At 32.1% G+C, this 25,761-nt stretch overlaps 5 protein-coding genes across 17 annotated transcripts; 2 read left to right on the forward strand and 3 right to left on the reverse strand.

Moving 5' to 3' along the window:
* The first annotated feature begins 92 nt into the window (after positions 1–92).
* LOC105457078 (methylglutaconyl-CoA hydratase, mitochondrial) lies at positions 93–2,496 on the forward strand. The gene is made up of 3 exons (XM_011701516.1): positions 93–525; positions 966–1,760; positions 2,230–2,496. Exons 2-3 carry the CDS (start codon positions 1,012–1,014, stop codon positions 2,387–2,389), a joined length of 909 nt encoding a protein of 302 aa, XP_011699818.1. The 5' UTR covers positions 93–525; positions 966–1,011; the 3' UTR covers positions 2,390–2,496.
* A 278-nt stretch (positions 2,497–2,774) lies between these two features.
* On the reverse strand, positions 2,775–7,649 carry LOC105457080 (phosphomannomutase). 8 transcript variants are annotated; one of them, XM_011701525.1, is made up of 5 exons: positions 5,180–5,258; positions 4,424–4,520; positions 4,097–4,291; positions 3,750–4,017; positions 2,775–3,539 (listed from the first exon to the last, which is right to left on the reverse strand). In XM_011701525.1, exons 2-5 carry the CDS (start codon positions 4,481–4,483, stop codon positions 3,271–3,273), a joined length of 792 nt encoding a protein of 263 aa, XP_011699827.1. In that variant the 5' UTR covers positions 4,484–4,520; positions 5,180–5,258; the 3' UTR covers positions 2,775–3,270. The 8 variants fall into 8 exon arrangements, with proteins under 8 accessions (XP_011699827.1, XP_011699825.1, XP_011699824.1 ...); XM_011701523.1 differs by having other exon boundaries at positions 5,070–5,249; XM_011701522.1 differs by having other exon boundaries at positions 4,983–5,249.
* On the forward strand, positions 5,580–8,715 carry LOC105457079 (N-sulphoglucosamine sulphohydrolase). Of its 2 annotated transcripts, none has more exons than XM_011701517.1 (10): positions 5,580–5,790; positions 6,068–6,197; positions 6,281–6,417; positions 6,495–6,645; positions 6,840–7,078; positions 7,211–7,330; positions 7,441–7,641; positions 7,734–7,903; positions 8,053–8,199; positions 8,293–8,715. In XM_011701517.1, the coding sequence occupies exons 1-10, from the start codon at positions 5,673–5,675 to the stop codon at positions 8,434–8,436; spliced, it is 1,557 nt and encodes a 518-aa protein (XP_011699819.1). In that variant the 5' UTR covers positions 5,580–5,672; the 3' UTR covers positions 8,437–8,715. The 2 variants fall into 2 exon arrangements, with proteins under 2 accessions (XP_011699819.1, XP_011699820.1); XM_011701518.1 differs by having other exon boundaries at positions 5,716–5,804.
* Positions 8,716–9,887: 1,172 nt separating this feature from the next.
* Positions 9,888–11,171, reverse strand: LOC105457081 (THAP domain-containing protein 1-like). 2 transcript variants are annotated; one of them, XM_011701529.1, is made up of 5 exons: positions 11,093–11,171; positions 10,818–10,906; positions 10,548–10,737; positions 10,289–10,471; positions 9,888–10,198 (listed from the first exon to the last, which is right to left on the reverse strand). In XM_011701529.1, exons 2-5 carry the CDS (start codon positions 10,886–10,888, stop codon positions 10,028–10,030), a joined length of 615 nt encoding a protein of 204 aa, XP_011699831.1. In that variant the 5' UTR covers positions 10,889–10,906; positions 11,093–11,171; the 3' UTR covers positions 9,888–10,027. The 2 variants fall into 2 exon arrangements, with proteins under 2 accessions (XP_011699831.1, XP_011699830.1); XM_011701528.1 differs by lacking the exon at positions 11,093–11,171 and having other exon boundaries at positions 10,818–11,072.
* Positions 11,172–12,571: 1,400 nt separating this feature from the next.
* On the reverse strand, positions 12,572–18,037 carry LOC105457082 (protein C21orf2 homolog). 4 transcript variants are annotated; one of them, XR_975337.1, is made up of 11 exons: positions 17,625–18,036; positions 17,058–17,123; positions 16,264–16,431; positions 15,725–15,881; positions 15,376–15,447; positions 15,110–15,226; positions 14,716–14,820; positions 13,840–14,112; positions 13,614–13,709; positions 12,859–13,532; positions 12,572–12,769 (listed from the first exon to the last, which is right to left on the reverse strand). XR_975337.1 is itself a non-coding variant. In XM_011701530.1 (10 exons), exons 1-10 carry the CDS (start codon positions 17,702–17,704, stop codon positions 13,422–13,424), a joined length of 1,245 nt encoding a protein of 414 aa, XP_011699832.1. In that variant the 5' UTR covers positions 17,705–18,036; the 3' UTR covers positions 12,572–13,421. The 4 variants fall into 4 exon arrangements, 3 of the variants coding, with proteins under 3 accessions (XP_011699832.1, XP_011699833.1, XP_011699834.1); XM_011701530.1 differs by having other exon boundaries at positions 12,572–13,532; XM_011701531.1 differs by lacking the exon at positions 15,376–15,447 and having other exon boundaries at positions 12,572–13,532; positions 17,625–18,037.
* Between the last annotated feature and the right edge of the window lie 7,724 nt (positions 18,038–25,761).

Here is a 25,761-nt window from a genome sequence, read left to right on the forward strand (position 1 = left end):
TACGCGCACGCGCGTTGGATCCGACATCACCGACATCACGTGCGAATGTTGCTTTCATTCGCAATGGTAAAAAGCAAACAGTCGTGGCCGTGACTCCGGCGCGGTTGTTGTTGGGCGTGGAGGGATTTGCGCGGCTCGTCCCCGCATTACGTCTCGCTCGAACTTTCCTCGATCCATCCCTACCACCGCCGGTCGTCCGCCGCTGTTGCAATGCCGCTGTGACCGGGGTCCAAGGAGTCGCGGCGTAGAGCGAGGAGGCATTCCTGCATGATCCGTCTCTGCGGAAATCAAAACACCGCGGCTCGCAAAAAAAAAAACTACGTTTTACACACGCGTGTGCGTGCGGTCCCGCGTACACATCCCCCGCTTCCGCGCGCGCATCCGCGCGCTCCGACGCGAATGCTCCTGTTGTTTGGGCGCATCGTAATCCCGAAATAGGATCAAGGATAACGACGTCATAAATTTTTTCGCGTCTACGTGCTGCGGCGCCGTGCGAGAGTTGAGAAACCGGTCGGTTGTATTCAAGTAAGTTCTTTTGTAAGATTATCATATTCACTTAGATGCGCATGCTATATGCTTAAATACTATACATAATATCGCATACAATTTAATACACGACACATTAATACAGACTGATAGATAAAAATTTAAGATAATTCAAATTCGGATAAGATACAAATATCTTATCGACCCACTAAACGAAAATTAATTTAAATGAATTAAAAATTACAATTCATTTTAATTTATCCGAGTTGCATGGCGCTTTAGAGTTCGGAGATGAATTCATGTCCCTATTATATTATTTTTACATTCGAATAAATTGTAATACAAATTGAGCTTATCATATACTATTTTTTGGTTTAAATGGATTTGAAAAATCAGAAGCGCCAATTTAGAAATGAATTCATTTATATCCATTTGAAATTATTTTCATTTACTGAGGAAAATAAACATTTTTTTTCCAGATTCACATTTTAAAGAGAATATAAATTTTAAACAGCCTCCTGCAAAATGGTTTCGTTAGTGGCAAGCGTCAGAGCTACCAGCTCTCTTCATCACTGGTGCGCCTGTGCCGCGAGGACATTGACTACGAGCGCGATGCCAAGTCCTAAGGATGACGCGAAAGAAGTCATCGTTAATTATTTAGATGGGAAAGACAACGGCATCGCTGTATTAGGATTGAACAGGCCTGCCGCTCGCAATTCTTTCAGCAAGGTCTTGATCTCTCAATTGAATGAAGCGCTGGCTTCCATTAGGCAAAACAGCAAGCTGAGAGTGTTGATAGTACGCAGTCTGATTCCAAAAGTGTTTTGCGCCGGGGCTGACCTACGGGAAAGATTCAAGATGGACAATTCCGAGGTGCAGCGATTCGTGTCCTCACTGAGAGATCTCATGACCAACGTGGAGACCCTACCAACGCCGGTGATATCGGCTATCGACGGTGCAGCGCTGGGCGGAGGATTAGAGCTCGCGTTAGCCAGCGATATCAGGGTCGCCTCTTCCGAGGCAAAGATGGGTCTCGTAGAGACGAAACTGGCCATAATTCCAGGCGCCGGCGGAACTCAGAGACTTCCGAGGATAATCGGCGTACCCAAGGCTAAAGAATTGATTTACACCGCGCGCATTCTGGACGGCGAGCAGGCGATGCAGATCGGTCTCGTGAACGAGGTAGTTCCGCAAAACAAGGTCGGCGATGCAGCTTATCAAATGGCTCTCTCAATCGCGAGAGAAATTTTGCCCAATGGTCCCATCGGCGTTAAGTAAGTCACTGATGTCAAACATTTAAAAAAATTAAAATTGTAATTATTCAGTGTTATAAGAACTTAAAAAAAAGTGTAATATAAATTATAAAAAGATATAAGAGGAATGAACAAAGTAAAATAAAAATAAAAAATTAAAAATCAGTTATAAAAAAAAATAGAAATAATGAAAAACATAAAGGTATAATTAGAAAACAAAAAGTAGAATTTTGTTGCAATATGCGAATTATTATCATTATTATCCGCAAGAAACAGGTATTTAAATATGACGATGCTTACTCAGAATCGTTAATACGATCACTCATCGTCGATCACGTATTATATAATACACATCACACCACGTTTATCTTTTTGTGCTTATCGAGCACGAGTAATACGTGTGTCTCTGACACTTGTATTTTACTTATAACTTTTACTGACAAAGTACAATATTTATTTATAGAAATTTTTAATCTTTTATGTCGTTTAGATTGGCGAAAGTGGCCATATCTAAAGGCACGGAGGTATCTCTCGAAGACGGTATGGAGATTGAGGGGCAATGCTACAGCAAACTCGTGGATACAAAGGACAGAATCGAAGGACTCGCCGCTTTCGTGGCGAAGCGCGTACCCGTCTACCAAGGAGCGTAAAAATTCACGGTGCCATAACAAAACGTTTAATTCACAGACTATCATATCATGAACGGAATACATTTTATATACGTTTTATATATCACAAAATATATATATTAACATCTACTAAGTGATCACATATATATATATATTATATATATATATAATCTTAATATTTTATTATCAGAAATGCATTTATATTATAAAACAAAAGTTTTATCTAGAATGGTAAAAAATTTTAGTATCAAAAGTTTTATGGAAATTACAACAGCAGTTGCAACATTAACCTTGCACAATTGCCATTTGCATATGCTAATGAGGGGCCTTTATACTTTGTCAGCAGCGGAAAAAACAGTCTACGTCATATTATGTCGTCTTTCAATAAATATCCGTAACGTTTTTTATCTTAACATTGTTATTGTTTAATGTAGTTTTAATATATATGTACATATGGATGCGTAAATGCAATGATATATGCGTGACCGTGTATGCACATGTAAGACATATGAGAATAGAATTTAATTCTGACAAAAAATAAATTACTGTATTCATAATAATCTTTTTTATTTAATATTTACTATTTCTGTGTAAGTTTGATAGTAGTAAAACTATCAGAACAGAACATATGTACAAATATATTTCTAGGTGTGCGTGAAAACAGCTGTATCTAAAAATTTAGGTGTTGAGGAATTCTACTTGAAATTATATAAGAATCAAATTAAATAATCTACTTTCATCGTCAGGAATGTAACAATTGATAAAAAAAAAAAAAAAAAGAAAAGAAAAATAAGAATGAAAAGAAACGAATCTGTTGTGCAAGAACATACTAACAAAAATATACTGATTAAAAATACAATTTAACTCGACCTGGAAAAATACTTTATTCTTCTAGGCCTGAACTACTTAACGCATTGCATCGGAATACTAAGCTGCTCTTTCTCCCTATTTTCTTTTACGAGTGTCATAAGAACGTTCAATTGATTTATGGTATCCTTGGGACAAGTGACACGATGGCCTATCGTCAGATCGCTCTCGTAAATCTCGTGATCGTTACCGCCTTCGGCCGTTTTGTCACCGAAGAAGTGTATTTCGTCATATCCCTGAATATGACGTAAGCAATATGTTTTATCCCAACCGATAGGAAAAACATCGAAAGAGATTTGTCCCCCTAAAAAAAAAAAAGAAATTTTCTTGTTAAAATTTATATGTACTCAGAAGTATGTAAGATATTTATAATAATATAACATGATAAATAATATAATCAATAATATGACATAATAAAAATAAATATTTTGAAATAATTCAATAAATATTATATTAAAATTTAGCTATATTATAATCAAATTGTAGAACTACTTCTATATAACATGTCACTTACCAATACTGTAAGTTAGACCTAAATCAGGAAATTCCTTTTTAAGAGCTTGTATAAATTTCTCACGAATATGATGTTCACTGTCATATTCATTAAATTGGTCGCGTTCTTTCTTACTGCAATTTCGTCCTACTGGCGTAACGTTCATCATGCCTGTACGGAATTCTATAAATGTTCCACGCTTAAATGGCAGCTTCAACTCAGATATATATCGCAAGATAAAATTTATAAAATCCTGCAGTGCATCCTCTCCGATTATATCTTGTATCGACTAAAATTTGATGTATACATATGTTAAAAGAGAAAATGCATGATCTGTCGTTGCCTTTGGACACAATTTCATTACTTACTTGTGAAGGCAAAGCTTTGCCATTTTTAAAAGCAATAAGGCCATTCTCTGCGAAAACATACTTGTACTTTTCAAAGAGGTTTCTACCACCTAGCTGTTCTTGAATCTTATTTAAATCAGAACCTCCCACTACTGCAATGTCAAACTCGTTTTTTACAGTTTCTAGGAGAAACTTTTCAACGCTAGAACCGATTGGCTATAGAAAACAAGAATACATTTTTTTAATTAATAGAAGACAAGCAGAATAATGTAATAATTTGTAATATTTAGGGAGAAATTTAGCATCGTTCAAAGATAGGTTTTTTATTTAGTATTCAAAGTGTAATACCTGCCGTGGTTCAGTAAGTGTGCCATCTACGTCAAACAGGCAAATAATCTTCTTCGACATGATATAATCTAATCTCGTATTTAAGTATCCAAGGTTTCTGAGAAATACATATTATCATTTCATTTTCGCAGAAATATTCACAACTAAATATAAATATAAAATACATAAATACATTGCACATAAAATTGCAAAATAAAATAAAAACAAGAATGCCTTTAAAATTATACGATTATAGATTTCTTTACAATCAGTTTCCAGATAAGGGAGATTATCGAATGGGAATTTTAAATCACGTGCCGAGTTAAAAAACAGGTTAACAATTGCCACCTCTTCCCCCTCTATTTATTTATTAAGAAAAACGATTTGCGTGTAAATCATTCAGCATTCTACACATTCTTAGCCATAATTTATTTTGATCGCAATTATGTATATTTGTATCGTAACGGAGCACACGATACAGTCAATTAAATTAAAATTCAATTAAAAAGATATAAAAGAAAATTTGGAAGGAAAAAGAGCCTAAAGAGTGTACATATGATCTATTCTTATGTAACCTAACCTAACGGAAATGCAATATTTTGTCCATCATTGCAAAGGAAATCGTTTCAGAGCAATCTCCGGAGATAAGCTGAAAATTTTGACATACGTGATACGATCAATGGCATTTCGTGCGAGATTATCGACTACAAGAGGTTATTCGAAATGAAAATACAACAAAATATAGAATATATAAAAAAGAGGCACATATGTATATACGTGGCCGGTTTGATGTGTCGTGCCACTCGTGCACTGTGACTGTGTCGGTGTCGCCAGATGTTGGAAAAGTCATATATACCAATCAAATGATAAAAAATGTACCAGGTACACGGCGCAGCGATCTTTCACGCGACGCGTGTTCCTTCAGACGCACTTTGCCGACTTTGCGGCACTTTGTTGACACTTGGAACGGAGCAGTTGTATCATTCGCGGTCGCGGGGCTTTTGTGCACGTGTCTGACCACGATGCCGAACATGTGCCCACCCAACAAGATACGACGTGATACTTGAGATAGATAATCAACCCCTTATCACGTGTCTGCTATCGCGGAAGAGTAGAAAATTTTTGAATTTTGATCGGTTGTATTGGCAATACTTGTGTATGTCACTAATGTGCGATCACGTGGTCACGTGCATGCGCTCGCACACACACACGTGTGTAGTGTGTATCGCTTACGGGCACACGTGCTACGTAATTGTCACATAATTGCGATATGTCGTGGAACAGCTGTTTGAATAAATTATTATGTCTTTTGGGCATTATCTTATTGCGATTATCTAACACAAATGGACAAACCGATACAGCTAAAAAAAATGTGCTTCTGTTGCTGGGTAATTTACATAAAGTACTATTTTTAGCATTTTTATGCATGCTTCGAATGTGATGTTATAAATGTGATCCACTAGCGTTTTGTCAAATAATTGAAATAAAATAATAAGTATAAGAGGGATGGTATGAATAAGAATTAAAAATTTCCCAGCTGAAGGTTGGGAAAAGTTAGATACATTTTTAATTTTGCGATTAGATTAGATCAATTTTAAATCCATAATCTATATTTTTGTGTACAGAATTTTTAGAGTATAAAATAGTTTATTTATTAATCCACAGCTGATGATGCAGGATTTGAAATGCGATCATACTTAAATAAAATATGTCAAACTCCTAATTTGGATAAATTAGCAAAGGAAAGTCTACTATTCAATAATGCATACACATCAGTTAGTAGCTGTTCACCAAGGTATTCTAATAAGATTGTTGATTCAAATTGGATCTAATTAATAAAGATAATTAATAAAGATCTTGAATCTTATACTTGCACAGCCGCTCTGCAATATTAACTGGATTACCGAGTCATCAAAATGGGATGTATGGTCTTCATCATGGAGTTCATCACTTCAATTCTTTTGATAATGTTCAAAGTTTGCCAAAAATATTGAAAAGAAACAATATACGAACAGGTAATGAATAATGGATTTCTATAATATCATTTATATAAATTATGTTATCACAATGTTCGAATATTTTCTTTGTGCAGGAATTATTGGCAAAAAACATGTAGGTCCGAGTAATGTTTATCCATTTGATTTTGCACATACAGAAGAAAATCATTCTATTCTTCAAGTAGGTCGCAATATTACGTATATAAAGTTACTGGTCCGCGAGTTTCTCTCACAAAATAAATTACAGTAAGTAATATTTTACATATAGTGCTTGTACATAATTTTATTTTTATAAAGTAATATATTAAATTTTCATCTTGTAATAAAATATACGCAATATTATTTTGTTACTTTATACATTTTGAAAAAATCATATAAGTTTTTATTTATTCACGTATTATTCTACAAAACGTTTTCTTAGTTGTACCAAAATTTTGCAGACCTTTCTTTCTGTATGTTGCATTCCATGATCCACATCGCTGTGGGCATTCTCATCCAGAATATGGCAATTTTTGTGAAAAATTCGGTAATGGTGATGTTGGAATGGGTACAATTCCCGATTGGAATCCAATATATTATCAGTGGGAGCAAGTTAAAGTGCCCTACTACGTTCAGAATACCGAGGCTGCTCGGAGAGATATTGCTGCCCAATATACAACAATATCTCGTTTGGATAAAGGTATTTAAATGATTGAATGTTGTTTGAGAAATATCAGAAATATGTATGTACGTTTCTAATATGAACAAGATGAGCTGTTACATTTTTATATATTAATACATGGCAGTATTTAAAAAGAATACAATTTTTCAGGCGTTGGTCTTGTTCTTAAAGAATTAGAAAATGCAGGCTTCAAGAACAACACATTAGTAATTTATACGTCGGATAATGGCATACCTTTCCCAAACGGTCGTACAAATTTATACGATTCAGGTTCGTACATTTAGTTACAGTACATTTAATGTACTGAGAAATGAAAAGCAGACATTTAAAAACGTTAATATTTTAAAAACACAAACAAGTATTACCAATAAAATTTAAAGGTATGGCTGAGCCCATGATGATGTCATCACCGATCCAGAGCCATAGGAAAAACAGCGTGACTTATAGTATGACGTCTTTACTAGACATAGTACCGACAATATTAGATTGGTTCAATGTGACTTACATGAGTGATGAAGATTCCAATGAAGTGTCTCCTCTGCAACTTACGGGCAAATCACTTGTACCATTACTTCGTGAAGGTGTGTATATTCAGTGTATGTATGTATTGAATGCACTGCGTATATATCGGAGAGATCATACTGTAAAATAATCGATATTTTATTTATTATAGAACCCAAAGAAAATAATACGGCAGTCTTTGCTAGTCAAACACATCATGAAGTTACCATGTATTATCCTATGCGCGCGATTAGAACTAAACGCCACAAACTTATACATAATATTAACTACAGGATGCCATTTCCTATTGATCAAGACTTTTACGTATCTCCGACGTTTCAGGTAATCTGAAAAAAAATCCAATAAGGTGAATAAGGAAAAAATATCCAAAAGGTGTTATTAGGTTTTTTTTAAATTGGAGTTGAAATTATTTTAAAATAAGTTATTAATTAATATAGACGTATTCATAAGTAATTTATCATTGTATACAGGACATTTTAAATAGAACAAGGAATCATCAATCTCTACCATGGTATAAAACATTGAAGAAATATTATCAGAGACCAGAATGGGAATTATATGATCTAAAATATGATCCAGAAGAATTAAATAATATAGTTTCAAAACCGTCCGCAAAGGTAGTATCAATTTGTAATTATATTAATTATATTTCTCCTCAACTATGACATAATAAATGCATTTCAATTTTTCATTTATATTCTAAATTTCAGAACACATTCGTCGAACTTAAAAAACGATTGTTCAATTGGTTAGAAACAACAAAGGATCCGTGGTTGTGCGCGCCAGATGGTGTGCTAGAGAATATTGGAAATAGTAACCCACAATGTATGCCACTGAACAATTTGGACGATTAAGACTCCTAATATTCCGATTTGCTGATTATTATATATACATTTTCTTTTTTACAATTTTTTTACTTTAATATACATTTCTGTAGTAATAAGTATTGAACACAGGTTATAATAATCAATAATTTACAGAATTTACGTCATATCTAAGTAATGAATAATAAGAACAAATATTGAAGTAACATTAATACTCAGCATGGTATATGTGAATAACAATGTTCAATACTCATTAAAGTATTAAATTTTAAGAGGAAAATTTAAAAATTAAATGACACTACAAGAACAGGCTTTTACAATTGAAATATAATTTACCAACCTTCCGCATTTAGAAATTTAAATTCCTAAGATGTTTTTACGATGGTAAAGTTGCTCTTGACATTGAGATATTCTTTGACTCTCTTTCGCGATACTTTGTAAGCACCTCATTTAATTGATGAACATAAGCCGAAGATTTGTTGATGGATCTTATCACTGTCCTCAATTCCGTTGCTATTTCATTCATCTAAAAATGTGATCTAATGTACCTTATCTTAAAATATATATTATATATGGAATGAATAAAAATATTAACTATACATAGCGATTGTTAATATTTATGTAAACACAAAGAAATCTCACATATTGTTTATAGTTTAGATATCTATTGTATTTCTGATTGTTATTATAGATTTGTTTGATTTGAATCATAAATAAAAGACACAAAGCGAGGCCACCCAACACGACGAGGGAATTTGAAATCTGGAGTCCGCGTAAAACAAGCATCACACTTTTTGAGGTTAGAACGATTCAATGATGTACAAACGATTGTTACATAATATTAAATTAAGCATAACATTAATCGTTCAGGCAAAGCGTTCTTTCATAAAGTGACAACGTATCAATTATTCCGGTTACTCGCATCTCTATGTTTATTTTCACAAGTCGAGTGGATTCGTATGACAATGCAAAACATCTGATTACACCTGACCGACCTGACTCTATAAAAAATCTCCGCTAAGTGGGGTTTGAATCTCCACTAAATGTGATTCGAGTCTCCGCTAAGTGAGGTTCGAATCTTCGCTAAGTGGGGTTTGAGTCTCCGCTAAGTGGGATATATTAGAGATTTTATTTTCTCTAAAAGAAATATATTTTTTAATTATAATAAACCAATAAAAAGGTCAATATCTTATATGTATATTCTAGTTATATTATTTATTTTATTGTACTTACTATTTTAAATTGAAAAACATGTAATTATAGGACATTAAAATTACATACATAAAAATATTTTTTAAAAGTATATATTCTTTTTTAACACTTTGACTGCTACGTCACCTATATTATAAATTTCTGCAAAAATATTTATATTTTTGGGTGATAACGTAATTTACTTGGATTGATTTAATTTTATTAAACAAATATTTAAGACATGAAAGAAGGAATATAAATTATTTTAAAATATTAAAAAAACAATAAAATAAATTATGAAAATATCCATTTATTAAACTCGTCAGTGCAGAAACATCGTTAGTTTGACAAAGTATTGACATTTAAGTTTGTTCATAAAGTTATGAGTATAAATGCTATTAAATATGTATTGCCAACATTTTTATACAAATTATCTATTTGAGCTTTTGCATTTGCAATTTTTTTTCATATGTTTTAGCAATTGGTAAATACCCAATATCTTTCGTTCCTTGCGACATAGTCTGGATTGAAGGATCTTAATTTGTTGCCGCAATTCTTTTTCTTTTTCGGTCGCTCTTGGTGAAGTTTGCGTATAAACACTCTGGTAATATGTAAAAAATGCACAACAATAAACAAATAAATATTGTAGATAATAAATTTAAAATTTCTTTTATAATGGAAATTTACTAACCCGAGTTTGAGAAGTTGCTTCATTCGTTGCATCTGATATTGATGATGGTAATGACACATATGCTAAAAATTGTTGCTGCTTCGTGTAACAGTGATCATTATTAGAGTTATCGTTAATTTCATTTTTTTCCAACACAACATGAGATGTCGGATATAATTTTTCCACTTCATTAATTATTGTTTTCTACAAAATAACAAAAAATATATATTACATTTGTATGTATTTGTAGGATAAATTTTAGATTTTTTCAGTTACTTACAAAGTTGGTTATATCCTGGGAAAATATACTAGGAATTGCATCCTTTTTCAAGTGACGTTTACCAGAAATATATTCATATTGTGATTCCTCGAAATGATTGCTGCATATTCGAGAATTCTTTGAAATTCGATTTTTCGTTGGCACAACTTCCAACCATTCATTTAACAGATCTCTATTATTCAACGGAAAACTATAATAAAAGAGTATAGAAATCAGGAATCATTGTTTGGAAATAACATATTTGAGGTTATATAAGTTCATATAATCTACCTAAAAAACGATAATTCACTCTTTGGATACCACGATGTTGTGCATTCCTTAACACAGCAACTTTTCACCATTTTTTATAGCTACATAAACTGGAAAAAACAATATATTTATTATTTTTGTATAACCTGCGTAACAGAGGACGATCCATCGAAATAAATTTGCTCTTTTTAGCTGAACTGGCTGCACTAGATCACAGTTTATCTTTCTTTTTCTACATTGGAAGAAAAAAGATAAACTCTGAACTAGTGCAGCTAGTTCAGCTAAAAAGAGCCGACCTGTTATTCGTATAGAGGAATAACGGCTACAATGGCACATGCCTATATCAGAGAGAAATGCCTTATCACGGATTGATATGATTTCTCGGTTAGATGTATACAGTCCTATTCACTCATGGATAATCTCATGAGAAGCTCGTGAGAAATTTTTGTAATTATATTGACGTCATTTACAAGTTGACGTTATAAATTAGAAAATCTTATTTTATTAAAAATTAAAATTTTAAATAATCAAAGTTAATCGAATTTGCCTAAAAAAATTAAGTTAACACAAAATGATTAGGTATTAATAGCGTATGTTTATAAATTTTCGATTTTTTAAATAAGTTAACAAAATATTTGATTAATATACAGAAAATATTAACAGGGATATTAATTTCAAAGATGATTTGTACAAATGCAATACAAGTTTACAACGTTTCAACACTGATTATAATTCAAGGATTAAATTTTTTCTTTACATAAATTTTTAAACAACATATGAAATCTACATATAATGGTATGTATACATTAAAGTAATCTTGTTTATAAATTATAAAATGATGTGAGTATATGTATATGCGGACGGTTTTGGATAACAAAAGTCAATGTGTTTTACATTATTATAAAATGTCTTAAACCTAATTATCATCAGTTATTGGCTTAATTGATGATGGAACGGTACTGTCTGCAGAAGAAATGTAATTTCTTATTTTCTTTCTGCTTTTCTTATTTATTAGCAGTTAACATAAGGAGGATTGGTCTCAAAAAATACAACCTTATACACTTGTTCGCCAGCCTAAAGTTAATCTATGTATAATATACATTTACTTACAGTTACTTTGCTTATTATTCTATTATTTTTAAGTACAATTTTATAATGTGTGATCCTATATGTATATACATATATAAAACAAAATTTTTTCTTATAACATCGTTAAAAAAATTAATGTACCTCTCCGCAATCAAATAAAATAAAAAAATAGTAATAGAAAATGGTAATACTTGGGAATTTAATTTTTCACTTGTGTATATACATTTATAAGCCCTGATGTTCACAAATGACATTTTGATTATAAATTATCAGATTAGATGCAAATAATGTACATGGGTTTTTTTATAGAATATTATGTGTATAAAATCACTTCTACATATATACATTTATTTCTTAATCGTATTTTATCGTAAAAATTGAAATTTTTTAAATATTTATCTTTAAACGAACTATCACTGTGATCCAAATAATTTTTTTCCTTAGATAAAAACTCCAAATATTTTTTTTACTGAGAAAATATTTAATAGAGCATATAATTTATCTTTGATTTTGTTTTATACATTACAGGTATTTAAATATATACTTAACAAATTTATCTCAATAAAATTTTGAAAAAATTTAACGGCTGTTAAATAAAATTACTTACATATCAATCGTCAGATTTGCTTATTGAAATCAAAATTTCATTAGTTTTAACTTTAACGTTTCATGTTAACGAAGTTATTACGATTGTAACATGTTATTAAATGTACACATAATACATGAAGATAATTACATTTGTCTCTTCAGTCCTTGCAGATATATCACAATCATTTGTAAATTTTATATGCACTTATAGACTTTTCCTCCGAAATAATATGATGAGACTAATCTTCGATTTTTGAGTCTTGTATTCATTACTAAGCTTTTTTATTTCTTTTTCGCTTTTATCGAAAAGATTATTTTTAATTGTATTTACAGAAAATTTAGATTATTTTAAGAACGATTTTGTTAAATTGTCAGTATAACTTACAAATTATATGTCCACGTTCCTTTTGCCGATTGAATATAACGAAGTGGTGTAACTGTATTCCTAGCATCAGGACTTTTTGATTTTCTGACACAATCTTGGCTTAAAACTCTACACCCCTGACTCAAAATGACATTATTATCATTACTACGGGGAATACTGTCACTGCTCGCTACGCGTCTTACATTATTACTTTTTTTCTCTTGATTCTTCGATGGTGAATTGTCCAATACAGAATCTTTGATTTTATACACGGACTGATTATTTCCGAGCAATCTTGGATTCGGATCAATCGATACTGTTTTCGGGCTGTGTGTTGAGCAAACTCTTTCGGCACATTCGTTACGTCGAATTTGACCTTTATCATTATTTTCTTCAAGTAATTGATGATAGGCAAGCATGTGATGTTCGTCATTGTTGTAATTCCCATCTTTATCAGCGTATTGGCCCAAAGTTATGGTAGAATCAAGTGAATCGGAGAATTCTGGGCTGGGAACAGATGACATGCTGCCAATGTGGGAGAAAGCGACCGTCCCCTGTGGATTTTGGGGACGGTGTCAGAAACATCATTCTTCTAGTTCATCCATTCGATTTCTAACAGCCATTTCTACCACTTCCAGACTTGGATAATCCAATTCCTTAACCAAGCACAGTACAGCAGACAATATATTTGAATTCTGAAAAAGGAAAATACATGTTAAACAGATAATAATTACTTCGAATTTAATTACACTTTAAAACAATATCATAAAACATACTCTCGTCACTGGCCGTCTATGATAGTGAAATTGTGTTTGGTTTCTGCATTTGTCTTTTTCAGAATGTCTTACCCAACCCTGTTGATTTATGTCTTCCTATAATTGAAACATACTAATTTTATTAAAACCTTTTTATAGCTTTTCATAATGTCTTTCCAGTTAAATATTATGGATTGCCTTGAGTTTAATATTTGATGAAAGTAATATATTTTATTATTTATCTAACCTTTTCGTTAGAATGAGCCGCCACCCTTCTTGTTTGAGGCATTTGAGGAGATTGTGGCGAATCCTCATATTCTAATCTTGTTCTTTCATCGTAGCTATAGTTATTTCTGTCATTACGTTTGTCATCTGCAAATTCACTGACAGCATATTGCGTACGTTGCGACGTTGGTGTATACATACGCTGAGATACTTCATTTCCACTATATTCAGAATAAGCTCGTCTTTCGTCATAATCTCCATTATGTCGTTGTACTACTGGACGTTCATCGTAATCCTAAAACATTGTTTTCCATAAAATAATTGTAAGCAGTTATACTGTATACTATGTAAATTGTATTTAAAAGAACATTGTTTTACATTTTTTAGTTGTAGAGATTCCATCTCATATTATTGGAATAAAATAATAATAAATAAAAAAAACTAATATCTTCTATTTATCGTAAATGTGTTTAGTAATATATGGCATCAAATTTAGATATTAAATTTTAGTTCAAATTTTCTTATGTTTAAGATTTTCATATTTGATGATTATTATTTATATAGTTTGCCACAATAAGAACAAATTACTATTGATCTACAAATGACAGACTTTGTCTTGTGATATTTCTGCTCTGTCTCTCAGCTATATCCTTCAAACATAAGTACAATCAGAGGAAATGTGTAAGTCATACAAGTTTCACACATTTTTTATAAATTAGTATTAAATTATTTATTATTATTATTCATTTCCAATTTTATTTTAGTTGATATGAAGATAAAGTTAAATTATATGTTAAAGCAATTAAGACAAAAAAGAAAAATTATCATTAAACATTCCTTAAGTTGTGGAATATAAGAGTTGCAAATATGGTTAAAAATGCGCTGTACTTAAATGTACCTTGGATATTTCAAGAGTGTTAGTAGCCACAGTCTCACTGTTGTTGCGTGACTCTGCACACAGAGTGTCATCTTTGCTCTGACTCTTTGATTGTCCATTTTGTAGCTGTTAGTATAATTAAGCGATATGACAGGCTTTAATTTATAATATTATGCTTGAAATCTAACTCTTTTAATTTAATTAGTCAATACAATCACTATCTAATAATTAAATTGACTAATCATAGATTTTTATTTCTAATGTGAAAGTATTGATTTAAAATGCAATATTGATATTATAACATTAAAAAACTTCCCAGCACAATAGTTACATTTTGTTATTAACAAATAGTATTATTTGCTTTTAGAAATAATTATAAAAAGATATTTTTACTCTTATTATACGCATGACTGACCTCGTATGCATATTGATTATTTTGTGAGTAATGATGTGACGATGACGCATTATAATTTGCGTTTCTTCTGTCAGGGTCATATTCTTCATGTGTGTGTTGTGTTTCATCAAAGCTTCTCTAAAAAAAAAAAAAACAAAAAAAAACAATTTTACATGTATACATATTATACATATATTGTCCCATTTTAATAATTAATTTTATGAGTTACCAAAAATTTTAGTGACTGGTAAGAAAATCAATTAAAGAATGCATTAATTTGTTATTACCTGATCGCTAGAAAAACTGTATCTCCTAGATCGTCCCAATTCAGTTTCTTCAATATATTCAATTGTAATATCCTAATTTAGTATAAATGTCATTTAGCATTTCAATGTTGTTATAAATGCACATGTTTAAAATATACATAATTTTTAAAATTGTTTATTAAATTAACACATAATATATCGATGCTATTAATATCCGTATATTTTAATAAAGAGCTATTAATCTTCATAAGTAAAGCATAAAGTAAAAATTATTGATGAAATAATATGGATATTAATTGCATATGAGTAGCATTTTAGTACCCATCAATCTTTTTGTTATTATTGTATATTATTTGAAATATATTTTTACCTCTGGGCTTACTACTTCCGATTGTGTAGCATCTATTTCAAGAGGATGTATTAAAGGCCGACCTATTGTCATTGCAGTTTGCACTTCTTCAGGTGTTACTATTTTATCGTCTAATTTCTCAAGATTTGGCAAAGCTCGAAGTACAGCTAATCGATATCTATCAAAACAGAGTCATAATAATGGATCATAAAGTTCTCATAGTTTCTCATTTTAACAGTATTTGCTATTAAATATTGGCAAGTGTGGCGTTAACAGACTGCAGTGCACTGATTTGTTGCCAAAAGTTCTGGGTTCAAACCCAGGCAGAACCAACAAATTTTCATATGCTTGCGTCTCTTCTCCAGAGAGGTTCAACAAACCACTGAGAATACTTTTATCTCGAAAATCTCTTTCAAAAACAATTGTCGTTCAGAATCGGCTTTTAAGCTGTAGGTCCATATGCCAGCATGGGCATCACAAGCATATGAAGAGAGTGGTAGGCCAGGATTCGATTTGGGTTGTAGCGCCATTGAAATGAATAAATGCTATTAAATATTTACCCATCCCTTTCTGCACATGGATTTTCACCGAGCCACAAATTTCGTAAATTAGGTAATCCTTGGAGGTAACAAACTTCATTTAAATCTTTAATGTTATTTCGTCTTATAAATAAATCTTGTAGCTTGTGGCAGTATTGAAAATCAGCAAGTGTATTAATATTATTTATGCTAAAAATAAACACAAATGTTTAATATTTTTATATAAATATTTTTATTATTGTTTTTATTTCAGATAAAGAAAGAGAAGAAAATTTATTTTTTAAATTAAACAGTTTTTAATTAATGTTGTAATTTTATTTTAAACAATAAAAAAATGTTATTAAATATTTTACTCTTTATTTCATAAAAAGACCTAATTTTATATTGTACTTTATAATTATAATGTATAAAAAAATAAAAGAGCTTTAATCTCTTTTAAAATGGATTTTAGATATTCCAGATATTGATCTTCATATTTGTCATTTTTCAATATTACGCAGACAAATCACAATGAATTCAAAGCATGTGTGGGCAGAACAACTTCTGAAGTTGTGGGTTGTGACCATGAGTTTAATGTAATCATGCCCATAGTGGGAATGTTGCAGCCTCTATGTTTTCGTAAGATGAAAAATATCTTAGATCATGACTAATAAAAAATGAGTTTACATTTCTGCGTAATAAACTGTTAATGAATATTGTAACAATCTGTTTTCTAACTTCATTAAAAATTGCATACTATTATGATAAATTTTATAGATCACAATATTTTTCTTATTTCAATAATTGTTTAATTATCTGAACAAAACACAACTTACCTCAGTGACAACACTTCCACATTTTTCATCTTTCTTAAGATAGTAACATCTGTTAATTCTGTTCCCCTGCGTTAAAAATATATTAATTTAAAATAGAGAGAAAAATATTGTCCTAATTAATTTTTTACACAGAGTCATTCTAAAGTAGATGGCCAAACTTTACAAGACCGTCTCACTTTAAAGATAAAAGAATAAACATTAGAAAGATTCCTTCCCTGAATTATAAATCCTTTTTGTTTATAAAAATATTGGGAAAATTTAGCTATGTATTTTAATATTATTTTGCATATATATTTTTTTAATAGACAGGATTGTACTGTAGACGCAGAATTCGTGTACTTTTCCACGTATTCTTTCACATGCCAGTGTCTCACGAACAACAATTAGTTACGCTCGGGTGATTGTAATTCTCTTTTTTCCTATGGCATCGTAGAAAAATTTGATAACCTTGTCGCGCGCGGCCGAATCAAGCGTGTTTAATCGCTCCAAGACAATCGGTCGCCATGAATTAATTCGTGACGTACGACTGTGCCGTTAAAGAGACCTGTCGTCAGTATAAATACTTACCAGCAATTAAGTTTCTTTACGGCGGAAAAGTCAGACACTCGCGTGCGTGCCACGACCATCTCCTCGGTCAGCTTCACCATTGTGTCACACGCGTTTGGAGGTTATGGAGGTTATAATTATGCAAAAAATCGATGATGTGCGGCCATCCGACGGAAAATTCGATGCGATTAATTCACGATACGCAAGATCATATATACGAAATCACGGTAAATTTTTCGAGCGATGCGACCCTAACCGATCGCCATGATGCCTTACTCGTCGAGTGTTGTCGAGTGTCGAGTAGTCCACTGTCGACTAGCCGCGAAGTAGGCTGCGAATGCTTTCACTGATCGCTCGCTCGGCTCGCTGCCTGGCTTCTCGTCAGTTCTCGTCGTAGTCGCCGTACTCCGGTTCATGCGCACAATGTGCGCACTGCGCACCGCACTCCTCCTCACCGCAGTAGCCGGAGTAGCCCACGGCTCGGAGCCCTCCTCGGAGGCTCAGGTACGGGCGGTCAGGCTCATTCGTATTCGGCGGCCACATTTCTCTACGCACACGTGAAATGTGTCCTCTCGTTAAATCGTTCGTCGAGGGATGGCCATTTCTTGGTTATTAACTTATTTTGCATCTTTTTCTAGTTTTAAGAATTAGAAAAACCGAGATTAATGTTAATCTACATTGATCTAGTTTACACCGAGCATTTGATACGCGTACTAACTATAGTAACTTTCTATTAAATTTTTTTAATTTCGACGATGCATATATAAACTTATACATGATATATGTGTTTAATTAATCATATTAATGCATATAATGTATCAGCTTAGTACATCATTCTTTAAATTTATTGTAGAAATTAAGATAATTTAATGGAAAGTTTCTAGTTTAGTATGCGTATCAAGTGCTCGGTGTAAATTAGGCCATCGGTAGAAATGGACATGACTCAATTAATTAATTGCTTCATATATTTACAAAAAATAGAGAAAAAAATCGATGAGCCGCATATACATATATATGTTACATAAAAGTGTCCTTGGAATGTGAATGCATCTCGCATCATTAATGCATTCGATTCGTAACAGATGTCACGACAATGATAATCTAGATTCTAGGAGTAAGCAATTATTTACGCGTGAATTTATATATATATATTTTTATAATTTTGCATTATAATTCAGAATTTTGTTATAATTAAGATTAAAAATGAACAATAACTCGCACAATTTGTTGAAATTAATTAACAGAAATATAGACGACTATTATATTCTATGCGCGCGTGTAATCTTTAACAATATTAGTAATTAAACTCAACATTTTAACTATTGTAGAATAAGAAAAGTTATTTAATGACAAAAGGAGATACATAATAAGATCCATTACGCTGATATTTATAATAATCAGTTATCTTATTTCAAGACCGCAATTTAAGTATGCTAATAAAATTCAAATTAAATTCAAATGCGGCGCGCATGAGCAGTTGGTAGTTCGGCGCCGTCTTATATTTTTCGTAGGTTTGTACACCTGTCGCGTCGGTACTGTCGGTAGGCATTCGCTTCGCGTACTTCGCGTTCTCGCGTCGCGCTCGGACTTTCTCGCGCATTTTTCTCCGTTTCTTGATCGAAAGTGAAGTGCGTCGACGCACGCGAGTATCGGGGGTGTCGAATTAACATCGTGCGAGTATCACGATGCGCGCGTTATTTCATATTAGACTGAATTAGTAGTAAATCGCTAATCTTGAAGCGCCAATGGATGCGTCGAGCAACCGGCCGGCGCAACCACAGTAAGTTTAAATAGACGAATAGAATATTGCGAAAATGCAGAGTCTTAACTCATTAACGACAATAGAGAGCCGAAGTGGCGTCGCAGGTATCCCATAGATATTCTTGTCGAAAATAAATCATTGCTACAGAGCTATATGTACAGGAGCATTGCGGGCTTGTCGGTGTGCGCGCGCGCGCGCCGACAAGCGTTGAATGTATATTATTTTGTAGTTCGATTACGGATCGAACAGCAGCAAACATATATTGGGCAAGAATCGTAACTGAGTAACGCAAGTTACATGCGGTTGCAGTAAACTCAGATTTCGACGCGCACAATGTATAGTCCGTAAACGACGCGGCGATCACGTAATTGCAATAAGTTTATATTTCCGATGCCATAGACACGCGAAAATGATCCTTATGAACTTACTCGAACCGAACGCAATGCACATGCGCAGGAAAAATATTTCTCCCTAGAGCGCATACGTATAGTGAGGAGACAAAAATGAATTTACTTCGGTGTAGATAAGTGCAGACGAACGCGGTCGGTCATTCATGACCAATCCATGGATGGCGCGCTCGTCTGCATCTATCTTACACCGAAGTACAAACTGATTTTACTCCTCAGTGTACGTGCTTTTCCCTCCCCTGCTGCGCATCCCCTCCCCACCATTCGAGTCCCGCGACTCTCGCGTGAATCGCGACTCGTCGGCGGCATCAATTTGATCCCGGTGGTCCTGTCTCTTATCAGGAGTGAATTGTTATTCATCGTCGGTCTAGACAGATGAGAGTATAAAAGTGGAGTATCAGATTGATAGCGGACGAGTGTCTTGCCGATTGTGAAAGAGAGAGAGAGAGAGCGAACGTATCGGTGTGGCATCGTCGGTCGAAAATCATAACCTTGAAGTCGATTGTGTATCTCCAAACGAGATGAAAAATAAAAAAGTGAGCAAATTCACTACAATAGTTGCAATTTCATTAGTCAATAGCTAGTGAATTTGCTCACCTTTGTAATTTTCATGTTATTTTAACATAAACACAATCGACCCTCCCCCGTTAGTTGATATAGCCGCAGTAAGTTTAAATTTTGACGCTACGGAGATAATGCAGACGAAAAGTGGTTATGTTTTTTTTTTAATAATGTATATCAACAATAGACATTAACACTTTGAAATTTCTACGATATCAAATTGCGTCTCTAATAGAAAATTGATTAACTGTAATGAACTTCGTTCTTTAACATAATAAGGAACAAGTCTTATAAGAAACAAAAATAACATTAACAAAGATTTTTTTTAATCGAGGAAAAAAATAAATTATTTCATTTGTAAATATTGCATTCACTGCTAATTACTATTGTATATTTTAATTAACTTGTTTACATAACTAATCTCAAAATTGTACAAGCAAGATTGAACTGTATAATCATACACTATTATAAAATTAATCATATAATTCACTTGTAGAAATATGATGGTATCGATACAGCAAATATGCGACAGTTCTGTGAATACTCCGTGTAATCGTAGCATTATTAGTACAATGCGAATATTCCTCACATTAATTACATCGGAATTATTTAAAATATTGATAATTAATAGCCGTGATTGTGATAATTTTTGACCGTAATTGTGAACATTACTTATTTTCGCAAAAATTTTAAAATTTTTATGATTATTACGATTGCAATATTCATGAAATTATGATTTAATTGAAATGCATAGTACTTATTTATGTGTATAATTGATAATATTTATATATTTATGTATATGCAGTTAATGTAGTACATGTATATAAGTACATAGACATTTATATATGTAGTAATTAGAAATAATATATACCTATATATAATGTGTAAATAATATATATAATGTGTGTCAATTAGTAATCAATCATTTTTTTAAATATTAGCCACGATTACTGCTTACATAATCTGATAGTTTAGATTCTAGATTAGAAACATGAAATTGATGTAATTGATGCTATTTTGCGTATGATTAATTAAAATATGAAGTGTAGTAATTAGCACTGACTCCAATAATCATATTTTTATTAGCCGCAGTTCACTGCTTCTAGATTAAAAATTAACATTATTAATATTATTTGCTAAATGTATGAAATTATGCGCATGCATTAATCGAAAATCTTTGATATTTATTTTTCGTGGTATTTGTGACAATGTAAATTTTTTTTTTTTTCAGGAAATTGAATCACGAGTATGAACGTCGGGACTCGGGAGTGTCGAATTAATATCGGGCGAGTATCGTAGTGCATTTATTAAATACGTTCTAAGTAATCCTTCGCGATCGATTCGTGACGCTAAAAACAAGACATGTGCTTTCCATTCTCGCACACGTGAAAAATTGGATTGAACGGATGATGAATAATGGGGTTCATGGATAACTTCGATGGAATATGCAGCGGATGGATAATGGAGTTCATGGATAATTTCGATGGAATATGCAGCGGAAATATATGGGTCCGGAATCTCGGTAAGTCAGCAGCATTTAATGTTTTGGGTACAATAGTTTATTTTCATTGTCATCTTCAGCTCCAGTACATACAATACTCGATATATAATGATTCAATAATGTCATTAAATACGAAGTACGAAATCTATCTAAACGCTAATTTCTCTAGATCGGTACTTTGTCTCGTCTCTTTCATATAAATGGAAAAAAACGCTCGATAATTAATTATTGATAATTATTAATATACAGGTAGGTAAGCGTCTTGTCTCTCAATTTATCATAACTGCAAAGCGTCGGAACCTACCCTTGCGAGATAAATTAGATACCAATATACATATTTTCATAAAAATTTTACCCTTGCTACGCGGTCGCTTACGTGCGCGCGTATTAAAGTCGTTTTTATGAAAGTTCGTAAAAACATCAAGCATCGATGGGAAGACCATATTTCTTACGAAAGCTTAACGCACTCGATACGTTCGCGGACAATACGATCATTCTGCCCTAAATATAATTTAAAAGAATTGTCGGTTTTTAAATTAATCTGAAAGAACAAAAATTTTGAACCAAAGATAGTTTGACTAAATAATAAGAAATTTAATTGATCAATAATTAACATACGTGGATAAGTAAATTTTTGAATAAATTAATAATTTATTAATACGTTACTGTCAATTCTCCTTTGTTGTTTAGCCTAGGACAAAATAGTTGTCCATTTTGTAATTTTTGATAATAAAAGATTCTGATTTTTTTTTTTTTTTTTTTTTTTTTTTTAAGTATTTGACGTCGCTTTGCCCACGAATGTACTAGCTAGCAACGACTGTGCAAAGTAATATTACATTATATTGATGAAGTTGCTTCTATATGATGTAACAAACATTGTGCGATTGTGGCCATTTGGCACGACGGTTGTACGATGATGAACGTAAAGAAATTACCTAAGACGAGTCAATTGCTGTAAATATGTTCTTTTCGCATTCGTTCGATGCTGGTAACGTCCGTATATATGTATGTGTGTATGTATAAGTATGTACTCGTACATGCATACAGGTATGTATAAGAATCAGAAATTGAGATTGTGGTTTCTTTCGAGATGATATTTAGACGCCACAATATCGGAAGGGCAAGGTACACGTATGAATTAGAGCTGGGATTCGATTCGGATGTGAACGATATTCGATACTCGATAGACATCAGATATGGTGTAAGATCATGGTGTAAGATATGTATTTCGAGTTTATTTTGAATGGACAATAAGTGGTATGTTTGATATCTTTTTTAATAAATGCGAGGGAAAAATTTATACGTTAGAGTCATTAGAGCAAAATATAGTTATTAGTATAGTGATATTAAATAGTGCAATCGTAAATTTCGAAAGTATTTTTCTCATTTTTGTAGTAAAATTAAATTGAATGATTTATTCGTGGACTAGCGATATAGATATGTTAATATAGTTAATGCCGTGAAGTCGAAATATATTCAATCAACTGATAGAAGATTAGATTAATTTTATATCCAAATGAAAAACGGTTTCATGTAGAATCATCTAATCTAACATCTAAGATTATAATCAACGTGTGAGCAATAGGGCTTGAAATTAATAAATTACATTTCTAAATGTTAAACGGTCATAAAAGTAGTTTTTTATTGCAAATTTAGCCCCGTATAATCTTCTATCACGTTACGATAATTCCTCTCTTTGTTTCCGCCGTCAATCTCTTGATAATTCATTTCAGCTATTGAAATAATTCTCCCAGCTCTAGCATAGATACTCTACTCTCACAAAGTATACGACACGTTATTACGCACCGTATTGCGGGCACCGTCTTGTAAACGTCTAATAAATCTCGATAAATTTTAGTATATTGATGATAGTACGTATATTTTATTAGTCGTCGATCGAAATTATGAATTCACTTCAATAGTATTCAGTCGAGGTGATCTAGGCGTTCATCTATCCACCCCTTAATCGTCGTGATTAGCTCTTCTCGTCTCGCGAGACTCAACTCGCGTGACATAGACTAGGACACTTTGTTAAATATGTATAAATTCATATCAAGAGATCTTTTTTTATTTTTTCATCGAAAAATCATCTAAACGTAAGTTTTTCGAAATGGAAGATTTGCTCTCGCATGCGACGGTAGGAACGACAATGAGACGCTTTATTTCGAAAGAAAATTAGCAGCAATTACTTGATCGCATCAAAAAATTTTTGAATCCTTTTATCCAAATATGCATAATGATTACAGCAGGCCATGAGAAAATTTATTTTCCATTGTTCGTACTTGCTAACTTTATCCAATAGATACCTTTGAGCTTGGTATACTTCTCTTTCAATTTATTTATTTAAAATTATATGATAGATCGTCATATTTAAATAATTTTAATATTTCTATGTTTTAATATTAGTTTTATATTATTATACGATATAGTAAAACATTAACAGTCAACATTAAAAGATTACGTTAGAAATTTATTGAACTCATTTATTTGAATTTATATATTCCATTAAATAATTAATAATTATTTATGTACGTTACATGCAGGCAGCACAGTTGTAACATACACAAACAATTTTACGTTACTCTTTTTATCAATAATCAAGATAAAATCTAATCCAAATAAATAAAATTTATCACGCATTTAGCGTATCATCATCGTTACTGTCGCAATTGCGCCCATGTATTGTACAATTATGTGTATTGTTTTCATATGTTCAAATTACGAAATAGACATTGAATAGGAAAGAACATTTGGCGAAATGCTTGAAAAAGTCAAAGAGATTACAGTTTTGCATTAGCTGTATTCTATAGGGAAAGATCGATAGCTTCACGTTTAGATCGCGTTAAATTGACCATCTAGTGGGTAATACATTATCACGAATATCGTGTGATGAATTTTTCTATGAAGTATTTGAGTTGTATTTGGATATATATATATAAATTTAATCATAATACACAGACTCGCGATCGATTAATCGTGTATAGCCACGATAATAAAATAGAAACTTTGAATCCCTTATTCTTTGACAATAATTTGCACTGGCCTTGCACTTTATGTTATAATTCTCTGTCAAAAATGGACGTTAAATGTCCACATTTCACATTTTTTTATAATATAATTTTTTAGAGTAAATAATTGCGAATATGATGTGTCTGGCGTTCTTAGGAAAATATTAAATTACTATAAGCTCATGTCCATACATTTTTCTTTTCATTTAATGAGGTCACCGATTTGTTGTTGAGATGCGGCACGCCGGTACGAAAAGAAAAAATAATAGAGAAAGAAAGCAATCGCACACGAAATAATCCATAGATATTCATTATAGAAAAACAATTATATTGATTTACATAGAAATGCTGCTATTTACTAATTGGTATTCACGTTTTAAGATTCTTAACATTACAATGGATATGAAAACGTAATTTGAATGTTTAATCGAAATAAATTAATAATTGTTATCACGATAACAACGATAAAGCTATAAAAGTGACGCGATTGCAATAAGAGGACCGACGTGCAAGTAATTAGCTGAAATTATTGTCATTGATGTTGTTTAACTTATTATTAACGATTAATAATGATGCCAGGAATGAATTTTTCGAGTTACACTTAAGTACGAAGCACAAGTACTTTAATCCACTAGATTGTATAAAATGGAAAAGTCACCGTTGTAAAATGTTTTTAAATATTTGCACGACCACCCTGCATTTACGCTTTCCCTATTCAAATATGTTTTGCAAGGCTGCATATATTATACGAGTTTTATTTTTTATATTTTTATACGTACGTAATAACTAAGACTTTGCTGACGAACAAATTACAAGTTTACTTCCGTAATATTCGACCACACAGGCACGAATTAGTCCAACTAATAACAGTCGTTACTATCAATATATGTATATGTATGTATATCATTATGATTTGCAC

This window comes from Wasmannia auropunctata, unplaced genomic scaffold (assembly GCF_000956235.1).
Source record: "Wasmannia auropunctata unplaced genomic scaffold, wasmannia.A_1.0 LD335400.1, whole genome shotgun sequence".
NCBI lineage: Eukaryota > Metazoa > Arthropoda > Insecta > Hymenoptera > Formicidae > Wasmannia > Wasmannia auropunctata.

Coding starts and splice junctions, on each gene's coding strand:
- LOC105457079 (XM_011701517.1), top strand. CDS start 5,673: ATGTCGTGGAACAGCTGTTTGAATAAATTATTATGTCTTTTGGGCATT. Junction 6,198..6,280: donor GTTAGTAGCTGTTCACCAAG/GTATTCTAATAA, acceptor ATACTTGCACAG/CCGCTCTGCAATATTAACTG. Junction 6,646..6,839: donor CTCTCACAAAATAAATTACA/GTAAGTAATATT, acceptor AAAATTTTGCAG/ACCTTTCTTTCTGTATGTTG.
- LOC105457082 (XM_011701530.1), bottom strand. CDS start 17,704: ATGGTGAAGCTGACCGAGGAGATGGTCGTGGCACGCACGCGAGTGTCT. Junction 17,124..17,624: donor GTAAAGAAACTTAATTGCTG/GTAAGTATTTAT, acceptor TTTTTAACGCAG/GGGAACAGAATTAACAGATG. Junction 15,227..15,375: donor ACAGTTTTTCTAGCGATCAG/GTAATAACAAAT, acceptor TTTTTTTTTTAG/AGAAGCTTTGATGAAACACA.
- LOC105457078 (XM_011701516.1), top strand. CDS start 1,012: ATGGTTTCGTTAGTGGCAAGCGTCAGAGCTACCAGCTCTCTTCATCAC. Junction 1,761..2,229: donor AATGGTCCCATCGGCGTTAA/GTAAGTCACTGA, acceptor TATGTCGTTTAG/ATTGGCGAAAGTGGCCATAT.
- LOC105457080 (XM_011701525.1), bottom strand. CDS start 4,483: ATGTCGAAGAAGATTATTTGCCTGTTTGACGTAGATGGCACACTTACT. Junction 4,292..4,423: donor CACTTACTGAACCACGGCAG/GTATTACACTTT, acceptor TGTTTTCTATAG/CCAATCGGTTCTAGCGTTGA. Junction 4,018..4,096: donor GCAAAGCTTTGCCTTCACAA/GTAAGTAATGAA, acceptor ATCAAATTTTAG/TCGATACAAGATATAATCGG.
- LOC105457081 (XM_011701529.1), bottom strand. CDS start 10,888: ATGGTGAAAAGTTGCTGTGTTAAGGAATGCACAACATCGTGGTATCCA. Junction 10,738..10,817: donor AGTGAATTATCGTTTTTTAG/GTAGATTATATG, acceptor CTTTTATTATAG/TTTTCCGTTGAATAATAGAG. Junction 10,472..10,547: donor CCCAGGATATAACCAACTTT/GTAAGTAACTGA, acceptor GTTATTTTGTAG/AAAACAATAATTAATGAAGT.